This window comes from Somniosus microcephalus, chromosome 12, assembly GCF_052327205.1.
Source record: "Somniosus microcephalus isolate GS21.2 chromosome 12, FLI_Smic_1.0, whole genome shotgun sequence".
Lineage (NCBI taxonomy): Eukaryota > Metazoa > Chordata > Chondrichthyes > Squaliformes > Somniosidae > Somniosus > Somniosus microcephalus.
The window spans coordinates 212,813,249-212,834,964 of NC_140998.1; the positions used below are offsets into that span (position 1 = coordinate 212,813,249).

Below are 21,716 nucleotides of genomic sequence, written 5' to 3' on the forward strand. Positions count from 1 at the left end.
AGATAGAAATCAGTTACCGGCTCGAGCATCGACAGTCTCAGGATAAGGGGTCGGCCATTGAGCACTGAGATGAGGAGGAATTTCTTCACTCAGAGGGCGGTGAATCTTTGGAATTCTCTACCCCAGAGGGCTGTGGAGGCTCAGTCGTTGAGTATATTCAAGACCGAGATCGATAGAGTTTTGTACTCCAACAGGGAAAAATTCGGTATGGCCCAAAGTTTAGCGCCCGGCGCTAATTATCGCCGCCGACTGCAAAATTCGCCTCTGTCACCCCCCTGGAGGTGATTGGAGCGCTAAATCAGGCGCTACACACCTCTCTTAAGGCGCTAATGTCAGGGAGCGAGGCGCTACCTCAGAGCGCTACCGAAGCTCAGGCGATGTCCGTTACCACGGTAGCCAGACACACTGGCGCCGTCCAGTTCTTAAAGGGAAGGGGCCATCTTGCTGGCCAGCCACTCCCTGCTCATTGCAGCCTTGAATCTCGGCCTGGAGAGACCTCGAAAGCAATTGTGTTGGATGCACTAATGGATAGGCCCAGGGAAAGAGCTCAGCGCTTAGGAGCAAGGATGTCTTGCTGCAGTTGTACAGGGCGTTGGTGAGACCACACCTTGAGTATTGAGTGCAGTTTTGGTCGCCTTATCTGAGGAAGGATGTTCTTGCCATGGAGGGAGTGCAGCGAAGATTCACCAGGCTGATACCTGGGATGGCAGGAATGACGTATGAGGAGAGATTGGGTCGATTGGGCTTGTACTCGCTGGAGTTTAGAAGAATGAGAGGGGATCTCATTGAAACTTATAAAATTCTAAATAGGACTAGACAGACTAGATGCAGGAAGGATGTTCCCAATGGCGGGGGGAGTCCAGAACCAGGGGTCACAGTCTAAGGATAAGGGGTAAGCCATTTAGGACAGAGATGAGGAGGAATTTCTTCACCCAGAGAGTGGTGAACCTGTGGAATTCTCTACCACAGAAGGCAGTGGAGGCCAATTCATTAAATATATTCAAGAAGGAGTTGGATATATTTCGTAAGGCTAAAGGGATCAAGGGATATGGGGAGAAGGCAGGGACAGGGTACTGAGTTTGGATGATCAGCCATGATCTCATTGAATGGCGGAGCAGGCTCGAGGGGCCGAATGGCCGACTCCTGCTCCTATCTTCTATGTTTCAAAAGTGGTGCTGAGGGCCCAAAACTCCTCCGGACAGCATGCAAACCAAAACATTTTGCTGACAAGAAATGGCAGGAAGCGCCCGCCTTTAAATAGCGCTCCCCCAGCCCCTTCCCCGACTTGAAAGCGTTCCCCTCTACCTGTCGCTGCTAGCGGCAGGCGCTAAGGCAGGGGGTGCGACTCAATATCCGGTCCGGGGTGTTGCACGCTCGACTGACGTCACGATCTGCGGGTGCAGGAGACCGTGGCGGTAGTGTTTAGCGCCGCCGCAAAACGACTGGTCAGTTTCGCGAGCAGCGTTAACATCGCCGCGCCCGGGCGCTAACGGGAGGTGCCAAGCAACCGAATTTTTCCCCTAAGCGAATTGATGAATCGGGCGGGACGGTGGAGTTGAGGCAGAAGATCAGCCATTGAATGGCGGAGCAGGCTCGAAGGGGCCGAGTGGCCAACTCCTGCTCCTAATTCTTAGGTCCCTATGCTCTCCCACCTATAGCGACAGCGAGACTGCTACGTGTCGCGTTCCGGGAGCGGAAGGGGGGCCTTCACGCCAAATGGATGTACGGAGAAGTATTGTCGGGGGACTGGGAAGGGCAGGATGTCCGCCGGGAGCTGGAGTTAAAGGCTGGGTTAACGGGACATTCACTGAACGGACAGGTCTGTCTGCGAGTGCACGCCAGGTGGGCTCGTGTGCCCCGGACCCCGTCTCTCCAAAATCTGCTGCTCAACCCCACTGTGAACCGCAAGACCCACCTGGATCTCTCTGATGCTCCCGACTCCCCAAAGCCTTTCCACCATCTACAAGGCACAAGTCAGGAGTGTGATGGAATACTCTCCACTTGCCTGGATGAGTGCAGCTTCAACAACACTCGAGAAGCTCGACACGATCCAGGACAAAGCAGCCCCGCTTGATCGGCACCCCATCCACCACCTTAAACATTCACCCCGTCCACCACCGGCGCACCGTGGCTGCAGTGTGGACCATCTACAAGATGCACTGCAGCAACTCGCCAAGGCTTCTTCGGCAGCACCTCCCAAACCCGCCACCTCTTCCACCTAGAAGGACAAGGGCAGCAGACGCATGGGAACACCACCACCTCCAAGTGTTCCCCTCCAAGTCACACACACGCCATCCTGACTTGAAAATACATCAGCCGTTCCTTCATCGTGGCTGGGTCAAAATCCCGGAACTCCCTCCCTAACAGCACTGTGGGAGCACCTTCACCACACGGACTGCAGCGGTTCAAGAAGGCGGCTCACCACCACCTGGGGAAACCGGATAGGCGCTTGAGGGAAATAAACTTGCAGGGCTACGGGGATAGAGCGGGGAGGGAGGGAATGGGACTGACTGGATTGCTCCACAGAGAGCCGGCACGGACTCGAATGGGCCCAATGGCCTGCTTCTGTGCCGTTCTGACTCTCCGTGACCTTCTCAAGGGCAATGAGGGACGGGGCAATAAATGCCAGGCATTGCCAGGGACGGCGTCATCCCAGGGAGGAATAAAAAAATACTCCGCGGCCACGGTGCGCCGGTGGTGGATGTTTAAGGTGGCCGATCAAGCGGGCCTGGATGGTACTGAGCTGCTCCAGTGTTGTTGGGTGCAGCACTCACCCAGGCGAGTAGGCTGGATTTGAATCTCTCCGCTCTGCTTGTCCAGGGTTCCTTTAACTTGGCCGGCGCTGATGGGTCGCCTCCCCTTCAATAAACTTGGGCAAGGCAGTATAAAAAGATATCTCGCCGCCGATTAATCTTTAATCCCTCTGTACTTTCTTTCCCAAACGTCTCCTCTGTACTCAGTGCCCTTTCAGCCCCAGCCAGCACAGCAAGAAGTAACTCTCCCCGCTGCCTTGTAACCTGAGTGCAATGAGGTGGCTTCTGTGCAGATCCGTCTCCCGGGGAGGCCTGGCCTTTAGTTCCGGGCCAGGGGCTGGATTTCGCAGTGGAGGCAATGTACTGCCACGCCAGCCCTTCACCTCATCCAGCCAGCTGTCTCACCAGCAGTCGGGGCAGGCTAAAGGGTTGCTGTTCCGACAGGTAAGCGATCTGGTTGCCAATCCAACCCAGGGGCCCCCCTCTTGAAAAGTAGCCGAGGCTTATTTAAACAGCTTCTTACTCAGACGCAGGAGCCCTGCCAAGTGAGAGAGAGAGAGAGAGAGAAATAAAGGGGAGGAGACGACCAGGGAGTTAAGAAATGTCGGCCCCAGAACTCTTTGAAATCGTGGCCGCGGGATCTTTTAGGTCAGACGGGGGCCTCGGTATAACGTCTCATCCGAAAGACGGCACCTCCGACAGTGCAGCCCTCCCTCAGTACTGCCCCTCCAACAGTGCGGCGCTCCCTCAGTACTGCTCCTCCGACAGTGCAGCACACCCTCAGTACTGCCCCTCCGACAGTGCGGCGCTCCCTCAATACTGCCCCTCCGACAGTGCGGCGCTCCCTCAGTACTGCCCCTCCGACAGTGCAGCACACACTCAGTACTGCCCCTCCGACAGTGCAGGGATCCCTTAGGACTGCCCCTCCGACAGTGCGGCGCTCCCTCAGTACCGCTCCTCCGACAGTGCAGCACACCCTCAGTACTGCCCCTCCGACAGTGCGGCGCTCCCTCAAAACTGCCCCTCCGACAGTGCGGCGCTCCCTCAGTACTGCCCCTCCGACAGTACAGCACACACTCAGTACTGCCCCTCCGACAGTGCAGGGCTCCCTCAGTACTGCCCCCCCGACAGTGCGGCGCTCCCTCAGTACTGCCCCTCCGACAGTGCAGCACACCCTCAGTACTGCCCCTCCGACAGTGCAGGGCTCCCTTAGTACCGCCTCTCCGACAGTGCGGCGCTCCCTCAGTACCACTCCTCCGACAGTGCGGCACTCCCTCAGTACTGCCCCTCCGACAGTGCGGCACTCCCTCAGTACTGCCCCTCCGACAGTGCAGCACACACTCAGTACTGCCCCTCCGACAGTGCGGCGCTCCCTCAAAACTGCCCCTCCGACAGTGCGGCGCTCCCTCAGTACTGCCCCTCCGACAGTACAGCACACACTCAGTACTGCCCCTCCGACAGTGCAGGGCTCCCTCAGTACTGCCCCCCCGACAGCGCGGCGCTCCCTCAGTACTGCCCCTCCGACAGTGCAGCACACCCTCAGTACTGCCCCTCCGACAGTGCAGGGCTCCCTTAGTACCGCCTCTCCGACAGTGCGGCGCTCCCTCAGTACCACTCCTCCGACAGTGCGGCACTCCCTCAGTACTGTCCCTCCGACAGTGCGGCGCTCCCTCAGTACTGCCCCTCCGACAGTGCGGTGCTCCCTCAGTACTGCCCCTCCGACAGTGCGGCGCTCCCTCGGTACTGCCCCTCCAACAGGGCGGCGCTCCCTCAGTACTTGCAATGGCAGTGTCGGCCTGGATTATAGCGTTCAAGTCTCTGGTGCGGAACTCGAACCCAAGAACTTCTGACTCAGATGCAGGAGTCCTGCCAAGTGAGTCATTCCCTTTTACCCGCTGTGTGTACTGTACAATGTACAGGAGCCGACATTGAGACACACACACGGGCCGTACAGTCCCAGGCGGGAGTGAATCATTCCCTTTTACTCGCTGTGTGTACTGTACATGTACAGGAGTGGACACTGAGACACACACACGGGCCGTACAGTCCCAGACAAGAGTGAATCGTTCCCTTTTACCCGCTGTGTGTACTGTACAATGTACAGGAGCTGACACTGAGACACACACATGGGCCGTACAGTCCCAGACGGGAGTGAATCATTCCCTTTTACTCGCTGTGTGTACTGTACAATGTACAGGAGCTGACACTGAGACACACACACGGGCCGTACAGTCCCAGACAAGAGTGAATCGTTCCCTTTTACCCGCTGTGTGTACTGTACAATGTACAGGAGCTGACACTGAGACACACACATGGGCCGTACAGTCCCAGACGGGAGTGAATCGTTCCCTTTTACCCGCTGTGTGTACTGTACAATGTACAGGAGCTGACACTGAGACACACACATGGGCCGTACAGTCCCAGACAAGAGTGAATCGTTCCCTTTTACCCGCTGTGTGTACTGTACAATGTACAGGAGCTGACACTGAGACACACACATGGGCCGTACAGTCCCAGACGGGAGTGAATCGTTCCCTTTTACCCGCTGTGTGTACTGTACAATGTACAGGAGCTGACACTGAGACACACACACGGGCCGTACAGTCCCAAACGGGAGTCATAGGGTCATAGTCATAGAGTCATACAGCACAGAAAGAGGCCCTTCGGCCCATCGCGTCCACGCCGGCCATCAAGCCCTGTCTAATCTAATCCCGTTTTCCAGCATTTGGTCCGTAGCCTTGTATGCTATGGCATTTCAAGTGCTCATCCAAATGCTTCTTGAATGTTGTGAGGGTTCCTGCCTCTACCTCCCTTTCAGGCAGTGAGTGCCAGATTCCAACCACCCTCTGGGTGAAAAAGTTTTTCCTCAAATCCCCTCTAAACCTCCTGCCCCTTACCTTGAATCTATGCCCCCTGGTTATTGACCCCTCTACAAAGGGGAAAAGTTCCTTTCTATCTACCCTATCTATGCCCCTCATAATTTTGTACACCTCAATCAGGTCTCCCCTCAGCCTTCTCTGCTCTAAGGAAAACAACCCCAGCCTGTCCAGTCTTTCTTCATAGCTGAAGCGCTCCAGCCCAGGTAACATCCTGGTGAATCTCCTCTGCACCCTCTCCAATGCAATCACATCCTTCCTGTAGTGTGGCGACCAGAACTGCACACAGTATTCCAGCTGTGGCCTAACCAGCGTTTTATACAGTTCCATCATAACCTCCTTGCTCTTATATTCTATGCCTCAGCTAATGAAGGCAAGTATCCCATATGCCTTCTTAACCACCTTATCCACCTGTCCTGCTGCCTTCAGGGATCTATGTACATGCACACCAAGATCCCTCTGATCCTCTGTCCTTCCTAGGATCTTACCATTCATTGTGTATTCCCTTGCCTTGTTAGTCCCTCCAAAATGCATCACCTCACACTTTTCAGGGTTAAATTCCATTTGCCACTGTTCCGCCCATCTGACCAACCCATCTATATCGTCCTGCAGACTGAGGCTTCCCGCCTCGCCATTTACCACCCCACCAATTTTCGTGTCATCTGCGAACTTACTGATCATACCTTTTACATTCACATCCAAATCATTAATGTAGACCACAAACAGCAAGGGACCCAGCACCGATCCCTGTGGTACCCCACTGGACACAGGCTTCCAGTCACAAAAACAACCTTCGACCATCACCCTCTGCCTTCTGTCACTAAGCCAGTTTTGGATCCAATGTGCCAAGGCACCCTGGATCCCATGGGCTCTTACCTTCCTGACCAGCCTCCTACGCGGGACTTTATCAAAAGCCTTACTGAAATCCATGTAAACCATATCCACTGCACTACCCTCATCCACACACCTAGTCACCCCCTCGAAAAATTCAATCAAATTGGTCAGACATGATCTTCCCTTGACAAAGCCATGCTGACTATCCCTGATTAATCCTTGCCTCTCCAAATGGAGACTAATTCTGTCCCTCAGGATTTTTGCCAATAATTTCCCTTCCACTGATGTTAGGCTCACTGGCCTGTAATTCCCTGGTTTATCCCTACTACCCTTCTTGAATAATGGTACTACGTTAGCTGTTCTCCAGTCCTCTGGCACATCCCCTGTGGCCAGAGAGGTTTGGAAAATTTGTGTCAGAGCCCCTGCAATCTCCTCCTTTGCCTCACATAGCAGCCTGGGATACATTTCGTCCGGGCCTGGGGATTTATCCACTTTTCCCTTTTACCCACTGTGTGTACTGTACAATGTACAGGAGCTGACACTGAGACACACACACGGGCCGTACAGTCCCAGACGGGAGTGAATCGTTCCCTTTTACCCGCTGTGTGTGCTGCACAATGTACAGGAGCTGACACTGAGACACACACACAGGCCGTACAGTCCCAGACGGGAGTGAATCGTTCCCTTTTACCCGCTGTATGTACTGTACAATGTACAGGAGCTGACACTGAGACACACACATGGGCCGTACAGTCCCAGGCGGGAGTGAATCATTCCCTTTTACCGCTGTGTGTACTGTACATGTACAGGAGTTGACACTGAGACACACACACGGGTGGTACAGTCCCAGACGGGAGTGAATCATTCCCTTTTACCCGCTGTGTGTGCTGTACATTTACAGGAGCCGACACTGAGACACACACACGGGCCGTACAGTCCCGGATGGGAGTGAATCATTCCCTTTTACCTGCTGTGTGTACTGTACAATGTACAGGAGCTGACACTGAGACACACACACGGGCCGTACAGTCCCAGACGTGAGTGAATCGTTCCCTTTTACCCGCTGTGTGTGCTGTAGAATGTACAGGAGCTGACACTGAGACACACACACGGGCCGTACAGTCCCAGACGTGAGTGAATCGTTCCCTTTTACCCGCTGTGTGTGCTGTAGAATGTACAGGAGCTGACACTGAGACACACACATGGGCCGTACAGTCCCAGACGGGAGTGAATTGTTCCCTTTTACCCGCTGTGTGTACTATACAATGTACAGCAGCCGACACTGAGACACACACACAGGCCATACAGTCCCAGATGGGAGTGAATCGTTCCCTTTTTCCCGCTGTGTGTACTGTACAATGTACAGGAGCTGACACTGAGACACACACACAGGCCATACAGTCCCAGATGGGAGTGAATCGTTCCCTTTTTCCCGCTGTGTGTACTGTACAATGTACAGGAGCTGACACTGAGACACACACATGGGCCGTACAGTCCCAGACGGGAGTGAATTGTTATGTTTTCCCCAGTTTGTACGTCTAAACAAATCACTAATTGTCTTTCACTCGTCTGACTCATCTAGCTGTTTGAGAAGATCAGTTCCACATACACCTACTTATTGGCAGATGTACAGAGCAAGGAGGCTGTGATCATTGACCCAGTACTGGAAGAGGTGACCAGAGATGTTAAATTAATTGAAGACCTTGGTCTAAAACTGCTCTACGCAGGTAAGAACATTAATATATTTAATCAAAAGGGGTACTCGGTATCTGCACAAATGCTCCCAGGGCAGGTAGAGCACAGGGTTAGATACAGAGTAAGGCTCCCTCTACACTGTCCCATCACACACTCCCAGGACAGGTACAGCATGGGGTTAGATACAGAGTAAAGCTCCCTCTACACTGTCCCATCAAACACTCCCAGGGCAGGTACAGCACGGGTTAGATACAGAGTAAAGCTCCCTCTACACTGTCCCATCAAACACTCCCAGGGCAGGTACAGCACGGGGTTAGATACAGAGTAAAGCTCCCTCTACACTGTCCCATCAAACAATCCCAGGGTAGGTACAGCACGGGTTAGATACAGAGTAAAGCTCCCTCTACACTGTCCCATCAACACTCCCAGGACAGGTACAGCACAGGGTTAGATACAGAGTAAAGCTCCCTCTACACTGTCCCATCAAACACTCCCAGGGCAGGTACAGCACGGGTTAGATACAGAGTAAAGCTCCCTCTACACTGTCCCATCAACACTCCCAGGACAGGTACAGCACAGGGTTAGATACAGGGTAAAGCTCCCTCTACACTGTCCCATCAAACACTCCCAGGGCAGGTACAGCACGGGTTAGATACAGAGTAAAGCTCCCTCTACACTGTCCCATCAAACACTCCCAGGGCAGGTACAGCACGGGGTTAGATACAGAGTAAAGCTCCCTCTACACTGTCCCATCAAACACTCCCAGGGCAGGTAAAGCATGGGTTCGATACAGAGTACAGCTCCCTCTACACTGTCCCATCAAACACTCCCAGGGCAGTTACAGCACGGGTTAGATACAGAGTAAAGCTCCCTCTACACTGTCCCATCGAACAATCCCAGGGCAGGTACAGCACGGGTTAGATACAGAGTAAAGCTCCCTCTACACTGTCCCATCAAACATTCCCAGGGTAGGTACAGCACGGGGTTAGATACAGAGTAAAGCTCCCTATACACTGTCCCATCAAACATTCCCAGGGTAGGTACAGCACGGGTTAGATATAGAGCAAAGCTCCCTCTACACTGTCCCATCAAACACTCCCGGGCAGGTACAGCACGGGGTTAGATACAGAGTAAAGCTCCCTCTACACTGTCCCATCAAACACTCCCAGGGCAGGTAAAGCATGGGTTCGATACAGAGTAAAGCTCCCTATACACTGTCCCATCAAACATTCCCAGGGTCGGTACAGCACGGGTTAGATACAGAGTAAAGCTCCCTATACACTGTCCCATCAAACACCCCCAGGGCAGATACAGCACGGGTTAGATACAGAGTAAAGCTCCCTCTACACTGTCCCATCAAACACTCCCAGGGCAGGTACAGCACGGGATAGATACAGAGTAAAGCTCCCTCTACACTGTCCCATCAAACACTCCCAGGGCAGGTACAGCACGGGGTTAGATACAGAGTAAAGCTCCCTCTACACTGTCCCATCAAACACTCCCAGGGCAGGTACAGCATGTGATGAAATATTCCATTCATCACTGCCTGTGACTGTGGTCGGTTTCAGTTTCATTTCCCTTCCCCCAGTTCCGTTTCCTCACCATTGTATTGTATATTGGAATGTGTTGTGTGTAGGGCTCCGCCCATACCTGGCCCCTATGTAAGCAAGCTCAGTCTGGCCTCATATCCAGTACTGCAGCCCTCCGGATGGAAGATACCTCTCTCCACTACGTGTTACCTTCTAAGTTAATAAAAGCCTTGTTTTCTTTCGCTAACATCGAGTCTCGGAATTATTGAGGCACATCACAGCATGGGGTTAGATACAGAGTAAAGCTCCCTCTACACTGTCCCATCAAACACTCCCAGGGCAGGTACAGCACGGGTTAGATACAGAGTAAAGCTCCCTCTACACTGTCCCATCAAACACTCCCAGGGCAGGTACAGCACGGGGTTAGATACAGAGTAAAGCTCCCTCTACACTGTCCCATCAAACACTCCCAGGGCAGGTACAGCACGGGTTAGATACAGAGTAAAGCTCTCTCTACACTGTCCCATCAAACACTCCCAGGGCAGGTACAGCACGGGGTTAGATACAGAGTAAAGCTCCCTCTACACTGTCCCATCAAACACTCCCAGGGCAGTTATAGCACGGGGTTAGATACAGAGTAAAGCTCCCTCTACACTGTCCCATCAAACACTCCCAGGGCAGTTATAGCACGGGGTTAGATACAGAGTAAAGCTCCCTCTACACTGTCCTATCAAACACTCCCAGGGCAGGTACAGCACGGGTTAGATACAGAGTAAAGCTCCCCGAACAGCCATGATCTCATTGAATAGCGGAGCAGGCTCGAGGGGCCGAATGATCTACTCCTGTTCCTATCTTCTATGTTTCTATGTCTCTACACTGTCCCATCAAACACGCTAAGGGCCTTTGAGTCAGAAGGTCTTGGATTCGAGGCCCACTCCAGAGACCAGAGCCCCATGATCGAGGCCGACCCTCACCAGTGCCAGTACTGAGGGAGCACCGCACTGTCGAGGGGCAGTACTGAGGGAGTGCTGCACTGTCGGAGGGGCAGTACTGAGGGAGCGCCGCACTGTCGGAGGGGCAGTACTGAGGGAGCGCCGCACTGTCGGAGGGGCAGTACTGAGGGAGCGCCGCACTGTCGGAGGGGCAGTACTGAGGGAGCGCCGCACTGTCGGAGGGGCAGTACTGAGGGAGTGCTGCACTGTCGGAGGGGCAGTACTGAGGGAGCGCCGCACTGTCGGAGGGGCAGTCCTGAGGTTGCGCCGCACTGTCGGAGATGCCGTCTTTCGGATGAGACGTTAAACCGAGGCCCCGTCTGCCCTCTCAGGTGGACATAAAAGATCCCACGGCCACTATTTGGGAGAAGAGCAGGGGCTGTTCTCCCCGGTGTCCTGGGGCCAATATTTATCCTTCAACCAACATCATTAAAAAACAGATAATCTGGGTCATTATCACGTTGCTCTTCGTGGGAGCTTGCTGTGCGCAACTTGGCTGCCGCATTTCCTACATTAAAACACTTTAAAAAAAGTACATCATTGGCTGTGAAGCACTTTGTGATGTCCTGAGCTGGTGAAAGGGGTTGGAGAAATGCCAGTTCCTTTGTGCTCTTTGTCCTTTCCCTAACCGCCTACGTGACCTATCCTTCAAAGTTGGTAGAGATTGATGCTATGGGCCTCATTGTACCGTACACAGCCAATACCCACTGCCATGCGGATCACGTGACTGGCACTGGCCTCCTGAAGACCATGCTACCTGGGTGTCGAAGTGTTATATCAAAGGACAGCGGAGCCTTGGCTGATATTTTCATCAAGGAGGGTGACGTCATCAAATTTGGGAAGTTCGTAAGTATAATGTCGAATTTTACATCCTCTCGACCCGTCTGCTCCGTCGGTGTTCTGTTCCACGCCAGCCTCCACCCACCCCCTTCATCTCACCACATCCACACCAGCCTCCTCCCACCCCTCTTCATCTCACCCCATCAACACCAGCCTCCTGCCACCCCGTTTCATCTCACCACATCCACACCAGCCTCCTCCCACCCCTCTTCATCTCACACCTTCAACACCAGCCTCCTCCCACCCCTCTTCATCTCACACCTTCAACACCAGCCTCCTCCCACCCCTCTTCATCTCACACCTTCAACACCAGCCTCCTCCCACCCCTCTTCATCTCACCCTGTTAACACCAGCCACCTCAAACCCCTCTTCATCACACCCCATCAACACCAGCCTCCTCCCATCCCTCTTCATCTCACCCCGTCAACACCAGCCTCCTCCCACCCCTCTTCATCTCACCCCATCAACACCAGCATCCTCCCACCCCTCTTCATTTCACCCCATCAACACCAGCCTCCTCCCACCCCTCTTCATCTCACCCCATCAACACCAGTTTCCCCCACCCCTCTTCATCTCACCCCATCAACATCAGACTCCTGCCACCCCTCTTCATCTCACCACATCCACACCAGCCTCCTCCCACCCCTCTTCATCTCACACCATCAAAACCAGCCTCCTCCCACCCCTCTTCATCTCACCCCATCAACACCAGCCTCCACCCACCCCTCTTCATCTCACCCCATCAACACCAGCCTCCACCCACCCCTCTTCATCTCACCCCATCAACACCAGCCTCCTCCCAACCCTCTTCATCTCACCCCGCCAACACCAGCCTCCTCCCACCCCTCTTCATCTCACCCCGTCCACACCAGCCTCCTCACACCCCTCTTCATCTCACCCCATCAACACCAGCCTCCTCCCACCCCTCTTCATCTCACCCCGTCAAAACCAGCCTCCTCACACCTCTTTCATCTCACCCCATCAACACCAGCCTCCTCCCACCCCTCTTCATCTCACCCCATCAACACCAGCCTCCTCCCACCCCTCTTCATCTCACTCCATCCACACCAGCCTCCTCCCACCCCTCTTCATCTCACCCCATCCACACCAGCCTCCTCCCACCCCTCTTCATCTCACCCCATCAACACCAGCTCCTCCCATCCCTCTTCATCTCACCCCGTCAATACCAGCCTCCTCCCACCCCTATTCATCTCACCCCGTCAAAACCAGCCTCCTCACACCTCTTTCATCTCACCCCCATCAACACCAGCCTCCTCCCACCTCTCTTCATCTCACCCCATCAACACCAGCTCCTCCCATCCCTCTTCATCTCACCCCGTCAATACCAGCCTCCTCCCACCCCTATTCATCTCACCCCGTCAACACCAGCCTCCTCCCGCCCCACTTCATCTCACCCCATCAACACCAACTCTTTCCACCCCGCTTCATCTCACCCCGTCAACACCAGCCTCCTCCCATCCTGCATCTCACCCCATCAACACCAGCCTCCTCCCGCCCCACTTCATCTCACCCCATCAACACCAGCCTCCTCCCACCCCTCTTCATCTCACCCCGTCAACACTAGCCTCCTCCCACCCCTCTTCATCTCACCCCATCAACACCAGCCTCCTCCCACCCCTCTTCATCTCACCCCATCAACACCAACTTCTCCCACCCCTCTTCATCTCACCCCATCAACACCAGCCTCCTCCCACACTTCATCTCACCCCATCAACACCAGCCTCCTCCCACCCCACTTCATCTCACCCCATCAACACCAGCCTCCTCCCACCCCTCTTCATCTCACCCCGTCAACACCAGCCTCCTCCCACCCCTCTTCATCTCACCCCATCAACACCTGCCTCCTCCCACCCCTCTTCATCTCACCCCATCAACACCAGCCTCCTCCCACCCCTCTTCATCTCTCCCCATCAACACCAGCCTCCTCCCACCCCTCTTCATCTCACCCCATCAACACCAGCCTCCTCCCACCCCTCTTCATCCCACCCCATCAACACCAGCCTCCTCCCACCCACTTCATCTCACCCCGTCAACACCAACCTCCTCCCACCCCTCTTCATCTCAACCCATCAACACCAGCCTCCTCCCACCCCTCTTCATCTCACCCCGTCAACATCAGCCTATTCCCACCCCTCTTCATCTCACCCCGTCAACACCAGCCTCCTCCCACCCCTCTTCATCTCACCCCATCAACACCAGCCTCCTCCCAACCCTCTTCATCTCACTCCGTCAACAACAGCCTCCTCCCATGCTTCTTCATCTCACCGCATCCACACCAGCCTCCTCCCACCCCTCTTCATCTCAGCCCATCAACACCAGCCTCCTCCCACCCCTCTTCATCTCACCCCATCAACACCAGCCTCCTCCCACACTTCATCTCACCCCATCAACACCAGCCTCCTCCCACCCCTCTTCATCTCACCCCGTCAACAACAGCCTCCTCCCACCCCTCTTCATCTCACCCCGTCAACACCAGCCTCCTCCCACCCCTCTTCATCTCACTCCGTCAACAACAGCCTCCTCCCACCCCTCTTCATCTCACCCCATCAACACCAGCCTCCTCCCACCCCTCTTCATCTCACCCCGTCAACACCAGCCTCCTCCCACCCCTCTTCATCTCACCCCATCAACACCAGCCTCCTCCCACCCCTCTTCATCTCACTCCGTCAACAACAGCCTCCTCCCATGCTTCTTCATCTCACCGCATCCACACCAGCCTCCTCCCACCCCTCTTCATCTCAGCCCATCAACACCAGCCTCCTCCCACCCCTCTTCATCTCACCCCATCAACACCAGCCTCCTCCCACACTTCATCTCACCCCATCAACACCAGCCTCCTCCCACCCCTCTTCATCTCACCCCATCAACACCAGCCTCCTCCCACACTTCATCTCACCCCATCAACACCAGCCTCCTCCCACCCCTCTTCATCTCACCCCGTCAACAACAGCCTCCTCCCATGCTTCTTCATCTCACCGCATCCACACCAGCCTCCTCCCACCCCTCTTCATCTCACCCCATCAACACCAGCCTCCTCCCACCACTCTTCATCTCACCCCGTCAACACCAGCCTCCTCCCACCCCTCTTCATCTCACCCCATCAACACCTGCCTCCTCCCACCCCTCTTCATCTCACCCCATCAACACCAGCCTCCTCCCACCCCTCTTCATCTCTCCCCATCAACACCAGCCTCCTCCCACCCCTCTTCATCTCACCCCATCAACACCAGCCTCCTCCCACCCCTCTTCATCCCACCCCATCAACACCAGCCTCCTCCCACCCACTTCATCTCACCCCGTCAACACCAACCTCCTCCCACCCCTCTTCATCTCAACCCATCAACACCAGCCTCCTCCCACCCCTCTTCATCTCACCCCATCAACATCAGCCTATTCCCACCCCTCTTCATCTCACCCCGTCAACACCAGCCTCCTCCCACCCCTCTACATCTCACCCCATCAACACCAGCCTCCTCCCACCCCTCTTCATCTCACCCCGTCAACACCAGCCTCCTCCCATGCTTCTTCATCTCACCGCATCCACACCAGCCTCCTCCCACCCCTCTTCATCTCACCCCGTCAACACCAGCCTCCTTCCGCCCCACTTCATCTCACCCCATCAACACCAGCTCCTCCCACCCCTCTTCATCTCACCCCGCCAACACCAGCCTCCTCCCACCCCTCTTCATCTCACCCCGTCAACACCAGCCTCCTCCCGCCCCACTTCATCTCACCCCATCAACACCAACTCCTCCCACCCCTCTTCATCTCACCCCATCAACACCAGCCTCCTCCCACCCCTCTTCATCTCACCCCGTCAACATCAGCCTCCTCCCGCCCCACTTCATCTCACCCCATCAACACCAGCCTCCTCCCACCCCTCTTCATTTCACCGCATCAACACCAGCATCCTCCCACCCCTCTTCATCTCAGCCCATCTACACCAGCCTCCTCCCGCCCCACTTCATCTCACCCCATCAACACCAACTTCTCCCACCCCTCTTCATCTCACCCCATCAACACCAGCCTCCTCCCACACTTCATCTCACCCCATCAACACCAGCCTCCTCCCACCCCACTTCATCTCACCCCATCAACACCAGCCTCCTCCCACCACTCTTCATCTCACCCCATCAACACCAGCCTCCTCCCACCCCTCTTCATCTCACCCCATCAACACCAGCCTCCTCCCGCCCCACTTCATCTCACCCCATCAACACCAACTTCTCCCACCCCTCTTCATCTCACCCCATCAACACCAGCCTCCTCCCACACTTCATCTCACCCCATCAACACCAGCCTCCTCCCACCCCTCTTCATCCCACCCCATCAACACCAGCCTCCTCCCACCCACTTCATCTCACCCCGTCAACACCAACCTCCTCCCACCCCTCTTCATCTCAACCCATCAACACCAGCCTCCTCCCACCCCTCTTCATCTCACCCCGTCAACATCAGCCTATTCCCACCCCTCTTCATCTCACCCCGTCAACACCAGCCTCCTCCCACCCCTCTTCATCTCACCCCATCAACACCAGCCTCCTCCCACCCCTCTTCATCTCACCCCATCAACACCAGCCTCCTCCCATGCTTCTTCATCTCACCCCAGCCACACCAGCCTCCTCCCACCCCTCTTCATCTCACCCCGTCAACACCAGCCTCCTCCCGCCCCACTTCATCTCACCCCATCAACACCAACTCCTCCCACCCCTCTTCATCTCACCCCGTCAACACCAGCCTCCTCCCACCCTTCATCTCACCGCATCAACACCAGCCTCCTCCCGCCCCACTTCATCTCACCCCATCAACACCAGCCTCCTCCCACCCCTCTTCATCTCACCCCGTCAACACCAGCCTCCTCCCACCCCTCTTCATCTCACCCCATCAACACCAGCCTCCTCCCACCCCTCTTCATCTCACGCCATAAACACCAGCCTCCTCCCACCCCTCTTCATCTCACCCCATCAACACCAGCCTCCTGCCACCCCTCTTCATCTCACCCCATCAACACCAGCCTGCTCCCACCCCTCTTCATCTCACCCCATCAACAACAGCCTCCTCCCACCCCTCTTCATCTCACTCCATCAACACCAGCCTCCTCCCACCCCTCTTCATCTCACCCCATCACCATATCCTACTATTCCTTTCTCCCTTGTGTGTTTATCCAGCCTCCCCTTAAATCCATCTCTGCTCTTCGCCTCAACCACTCCCTGTGGTAGCGAGTTCCCCATTCTCACCACTCTTTGGGTAAAGAAGTTTCTCCTGAATTCCCTATTGGATTTATTAGTGACAACCTTATATTGACGGCATCTACTTCTGGTCTTGCCCCACAAGTGGAAACATCTTCTCTACGCATATACTATCCAAACCCTTCCATAATCTTAAAGACCTCCATCTGGTCACGCCCTCAGCCTTCTCTTTACTAGAGTAAAGAATCCCAGCCTGTTCATCCTTTCCTAATAGTTATAAACTCTCAGTTGTGCTATTATCCTTGTAAATCTATTTTTGTACAAGGTCCTGTGCCTCAATATCATTTTTTAAATGTGGAGTCCAGAACTGTGCACAGTGCTCCAAGAGTGGTCTAACCAAGGTATATGGGGACCAGAACTGTGCACGGTGCTCCAAGTGTGGTGCAGCCACGGTATATGGAGACCAGAACTGTGCACAGTGCTCCAAGTGTGGTCTAACCAAGGTATAGGGAGACCAGAACTGTGCACAGTGCTCCAAGTGTGGTCTAACCAAGGTATACGGAGACCAGAACTGTGCACGGTGCTCCAAGTGCGGTCTAACCAAGGTATATGGAGACCAGAACTGTGCACAGTGCTCCAGGTGTGGTCTAACCAAAGTATATGGAGACCAGAACTGTGCACAGTGCTCCAAGTGCAGTCTAACCAAGGTATATGGAGACCAGAACTGTGCACAGTGCTCCAAGTGTGGTCTAACCAAAGTATATGGAGACCAGAACTGTGCACAGTGCTCCAAGTGTGGTCTAACCAAGGTATAGGGAGACCAGAACTGTGCACGGTGCTCCAAGTGCGGTCTAACCAAGGTATATGGAGACCAGAACTGTGCACAGTGCTCCAAGTGTGGTCTAACCAAAGTATATGGAGACCAGAACTGTGCACAGTGCTCCAAGTGTGGTCTAACCAAGGTATAGGGAGACCAGAACTGTGCACAGTGCTCTAAGTGTGGTCTAACCAAGGTATACGGAGACCAGAACTGTGCACAGTGCTCCAAGTGCGGTCTAACCAAGGTATATGGAGACCAGAACTGTGCACAGTGCTCCAAGTGCGGTCTAACCAAGGTATGTGGAGACCAGAACTGTGCACAGTGCTCCAAGGGTGGTCTACCCAAGGTATATGGAGACCAGAACTGTGCACAGTGCTCCAAGTGTGGTCTAACCAAAGTATATGGAGACCAGAACTGTGCACAGTGCTCCAAGTGTGGTCTAACCAAGGTATATGGAGACCAGAACTGTGCACAGTGCTCCAAGTGTGGTCTAACCAAAGTATATGGAGACCAGAACTGTGCACAGTGCTCCAAGTGTGGTCTAACCAAAGTATATGGAGACCGGAACTGTGCACAGTGCTCCAAGTGTGGTCTAACCAGGGTATGTGGAGACCAGAACTGTGCACAGTGCTCCAAGTGTGGTCTAACCAGGGTATACGGAGACCAGAACTGTGCACAGTGCTCCAAGTGTGGTCAAAATACAGTTCTCTACAAGTTTAACATAACTTCTCTAATTTGTACTCCCGTCCATTTGAAAGTTGAGTTGGCATCTTCCTGGGAGAATAGACCATCTTGTATTGTGGAGCCTCTGTTGCTAACCACACGAGACTGATTAGGAACATGACGAGGCCATTCAGCCCTTCGAGCCTGTTCCGCCATTCAATGAGATCACGGTTGAAATGTATCCTAACTCCATCCACCCGTCTTGGCTCCATATCCCTTAATAACCCTTGGCGAGAAAAAAACTCCATCGGTCTCAGATGGTAAAATGATTAATTGAGCGCGAGCATCTACTGCTTTCTGTGGGAGGGAGTTCCTCACTTCTACCACCCTTTGCATGAAGAAGTAATTCTGAACTTCTCTCCTGAATGGTCTGGCTCGGATTTTCAGGTTCTGTCCCCTTGTCCTAGACTCCCCCCCCACCAGCGGAAATAGTTTCTCTCGAGCTACCTGGTCAATTCCATTCAAAACCCAAAAAAACCTCAATCAAATCATCTCTTAAGTGTCAGCCGTGGCTCAGTGGGTAGCACACTCGCCTCTGAGTCAGAAGGTTGTGGGTTCAAGTCCCACTCCAGAGACTTGAGCACATAAAGCTAGGCTGACTCTCCCAGTGCAGTACTGAGGGAGCGCCGCACTGTCGGAGGGGCAGTACTGAGGGAGTGCCGCACTGTCAGAGGGGCAGTACTGAGGGAGCGCCGCACTGTCGGAGGGGCAGTACTGAGGGAGCGCCGCACTGTCGGAGGGGCAGTACTGAGGGAGCGCCGCACTGTCGGAGGGTCAGTACTGAGGGAGCGCCGCACTGTCGGAGGGGCAGTACTGAGGCAGTGCCGCACTGTGGGAGGGGCAGTACTGAGGGAGCGCCGCACTGTTGGAGAGGCAGTACTGAGGGAGCGCGGCGCTGTCGGAGGGGCAGTACTGAGGGAGTGCCGCACTGTCGGAGGGGCAGTACTGAGGGAGTGCCGCACTGTCGGAGGGGCAGTACTGAGGGAGCACTGCACTGTCGGAGGGGCAGTATTGAGGGAGCGCCACACTGTCGGAGGGGCAGCACTGAGGGAGTGCTGCACTGTCAGAGGTGCCGTCTTTCGGATGGGATGTTAAACTGAGGCCCCGTCTGCTCTCTCAGGTAGATGTAAAAGATCCCATGGCCACTGTTTCAAAGTAGAGCAGGGGAGTTCTCCCCGGTGTCCTGGGGCAACATTAATCCCTCAGTAAACATAACAAAAAAAGATGAGCTGGTCATTATCACATTCCTGTTTGTGGGAGCTTGCTGTGCGCAAATTATCTGCCGCGTTTCCTACATGACAACAGCGACCGCACTTCAAAAGAAGTACTTCATTGGCTGTGAAGCGCTTTGGGACATCCTGAGGTGGTGAAAGGCGCTGGAGAAATGCAAGTATTTCTTTCTTTCTAACCTTCTAAATTCCAGGGAATACAAGCCTGGTTGATGCAATCTCTCCTCATAATCAAACCCTCGGAGCCCTGGTAGCATTCTGGTCAATCTGCGCTGCACTCTTTCCAAGGCCAATATATCCTTCCCAAAGCGAGGTGCCGAGAGCAACCCGTACCTGCTGGAACCTCATGGAATTAATACTTGTGGCATCTCTGGCGAGCCCGGCATTTATTGCCCATCCCTAGTCACCCCTCGAGAAGGTGGTGGTGAGCCGCCGCCTTGAACCGCTGCAGTCCGTGTGGTGAAGGTGCTCCCACAGTGCTGTTAGGGAGGGAGTTCCAGGATTTTGACCCAGCGACGATGAAGGAACGGCCGATATATTTCCAAGTCAGGATGGTGTGTGTGACTTGGAGGGGAACTTGGAGGTGGTGGTGTTCCCATGCACCTGCTGCCCTTGTCCTTCTAGGTGGAAGAGGTGGCGGGTTTGGGAGGTGCTGCCGAAGAAGCCTTGGCGAGTTGCTGCAGTGCATCTTGTGGATGGTACACACTGCAGCCACGGTACGCCATTTCCAGACAGCGCGTGCAGAGGCCATGGTTGATCACACACGTATCTCACCCCTGGAGGAAGCTTGGCCATTGAGATCTCCTGCTAGGCTCCATTGTTGAGCTTCAAGCTGGGAGGACACAGAGGGAGCGACTGGGCGATAGGAGCGGAGGAGGAAAGCCGACGGGTTTGGGAATGCTTTTTGTCGGCAGTTGGCCCTGTCAGGGTCTCTTGATTTATTTTTTGTTTCATCCCGTCTAGTTCCTGCAGGTCCACGCTACCCCAGGACACACGAATGGTTGTCTAACCTACGTACTCAACGACAAATCGATGGCGTTCACCGGAGACGCACTTCTCATTCGAGGCTGCGGACGAACAGACTTCCAGCAAGGTAAGCCCCTTCTTCCATCTCGCCGCGGCCTCACGCCCTCTACAGTAAAACCATTCCTCGTTCCAGTCACCTCCTGTGTAGAAAGATTTCTTCGACTTAAGCCTTGGATTCCTCTGGTGACAGTCCCCAAGTCTGTGCCTCCTGCTTTGCCAACATGTGGGGACAAATATCTTTCTACAAAGAATTACATCGAATGTACTGCACAGAAACAGGCCATTCGGTCCAGCCCATCAACACCAGCCTCCTCCCTCCCCTCTTCATCTCACCCCATCCACACCAGCCTCCTCCCACCCCGCTTCATCTCACCCCATCAACAGCAGCCTCCTCCCACCCCTCTTCATCTCACCCCATCAACACCAGCCTCCTCCCACCCCTCTTCTTCTCACCCCATCAACACCAGCCTCCTCCCACCCCTCCTCTTCTCACCCCATCAACACAAGCCTCCTCCCACCCCGCTTCATCACACCCAATCAACACCAGCCTCCCCCCACCCCTCTTCATCTCACCCCATCAGCACAAGCCTCCTCCCTCCCCTCTTCATCTCACCCCATCAACACCAGCCTCCCCCCACCCCTCTTCATCTCACCCCATCCACACCAGACGCCCCCCACCCATCTTCATCTCACCCCATTAACACCAGCCTCCTCCCACCTCTCTTCATCTCACCCCATCAACACCAGCCTCCTCCCACCCCTCTTCATCTCACCCCATCAACACCAGCCTCCTCCCACCCCTCTTCATCTCACCCCGTCAATACCAGCCTCCACTCACCCCTCTTCATCTCACCCCGTCAACACCAGCCTCCTCCCACCTCTCTTCATCTCACCCCATCCACACCAGCCTCCTCCCACCCCTCTTCATCTCACCCCATCAACACCAGCCTCCTCCCACCACTCTTCATCTCACCCCATCAACACCAGCCTCCTCCCACCTCCTCATCTCACCCCATCAACACCAGCCTCCTCCCACCCCTATTCATCTCACCCCATCAACACCAGCCTCCTCCCAACCCTCTTCATCTCACCCCGTCAACACCAGCCTCCTCCCACCCCTCTTCATCTGACCTCATCAACACCAGCCTCCTCCCGCCCCTCTTCATCTCACCCCATTAACACCAGCCTC

General features: G+C 54.8%; 1 protein-coding gene across 2 annotated transcripts in view; it reads left to right on the forward strand.

Moving 5' to 3' along the window:
* Positions 1-3,026: 3,026 nt before the first annotated feature.
* The window catches only part of ethe1 (ETHE1 persulfide dioxygenase), a 61,056-nt gene continuing 42,366 nt past the window's right edge, over positions 3,027-21,716 (forward strand). For both annotated transcript variants that reach the window (XM_086004019.1, XM_086004020.1), the window contains exons 1-4: positions 3,027-3,197; positions 8,046-8,190; positions 11,377-11,525; positions 20,465-20,594. In XM_086004019.1, the coding sequence (XP_085860145.1) occupies positions 3,027-3,197; positions 8,046-8,190; positions 11,377-11,525; positions 20,465-20,594 (595 nt within the window). The remainder of the gene's footprint in view (positions 3,198-8,045; positions 8,191-11,376; positions 11,526-20,464; positions 20,595-21,716) is intronic.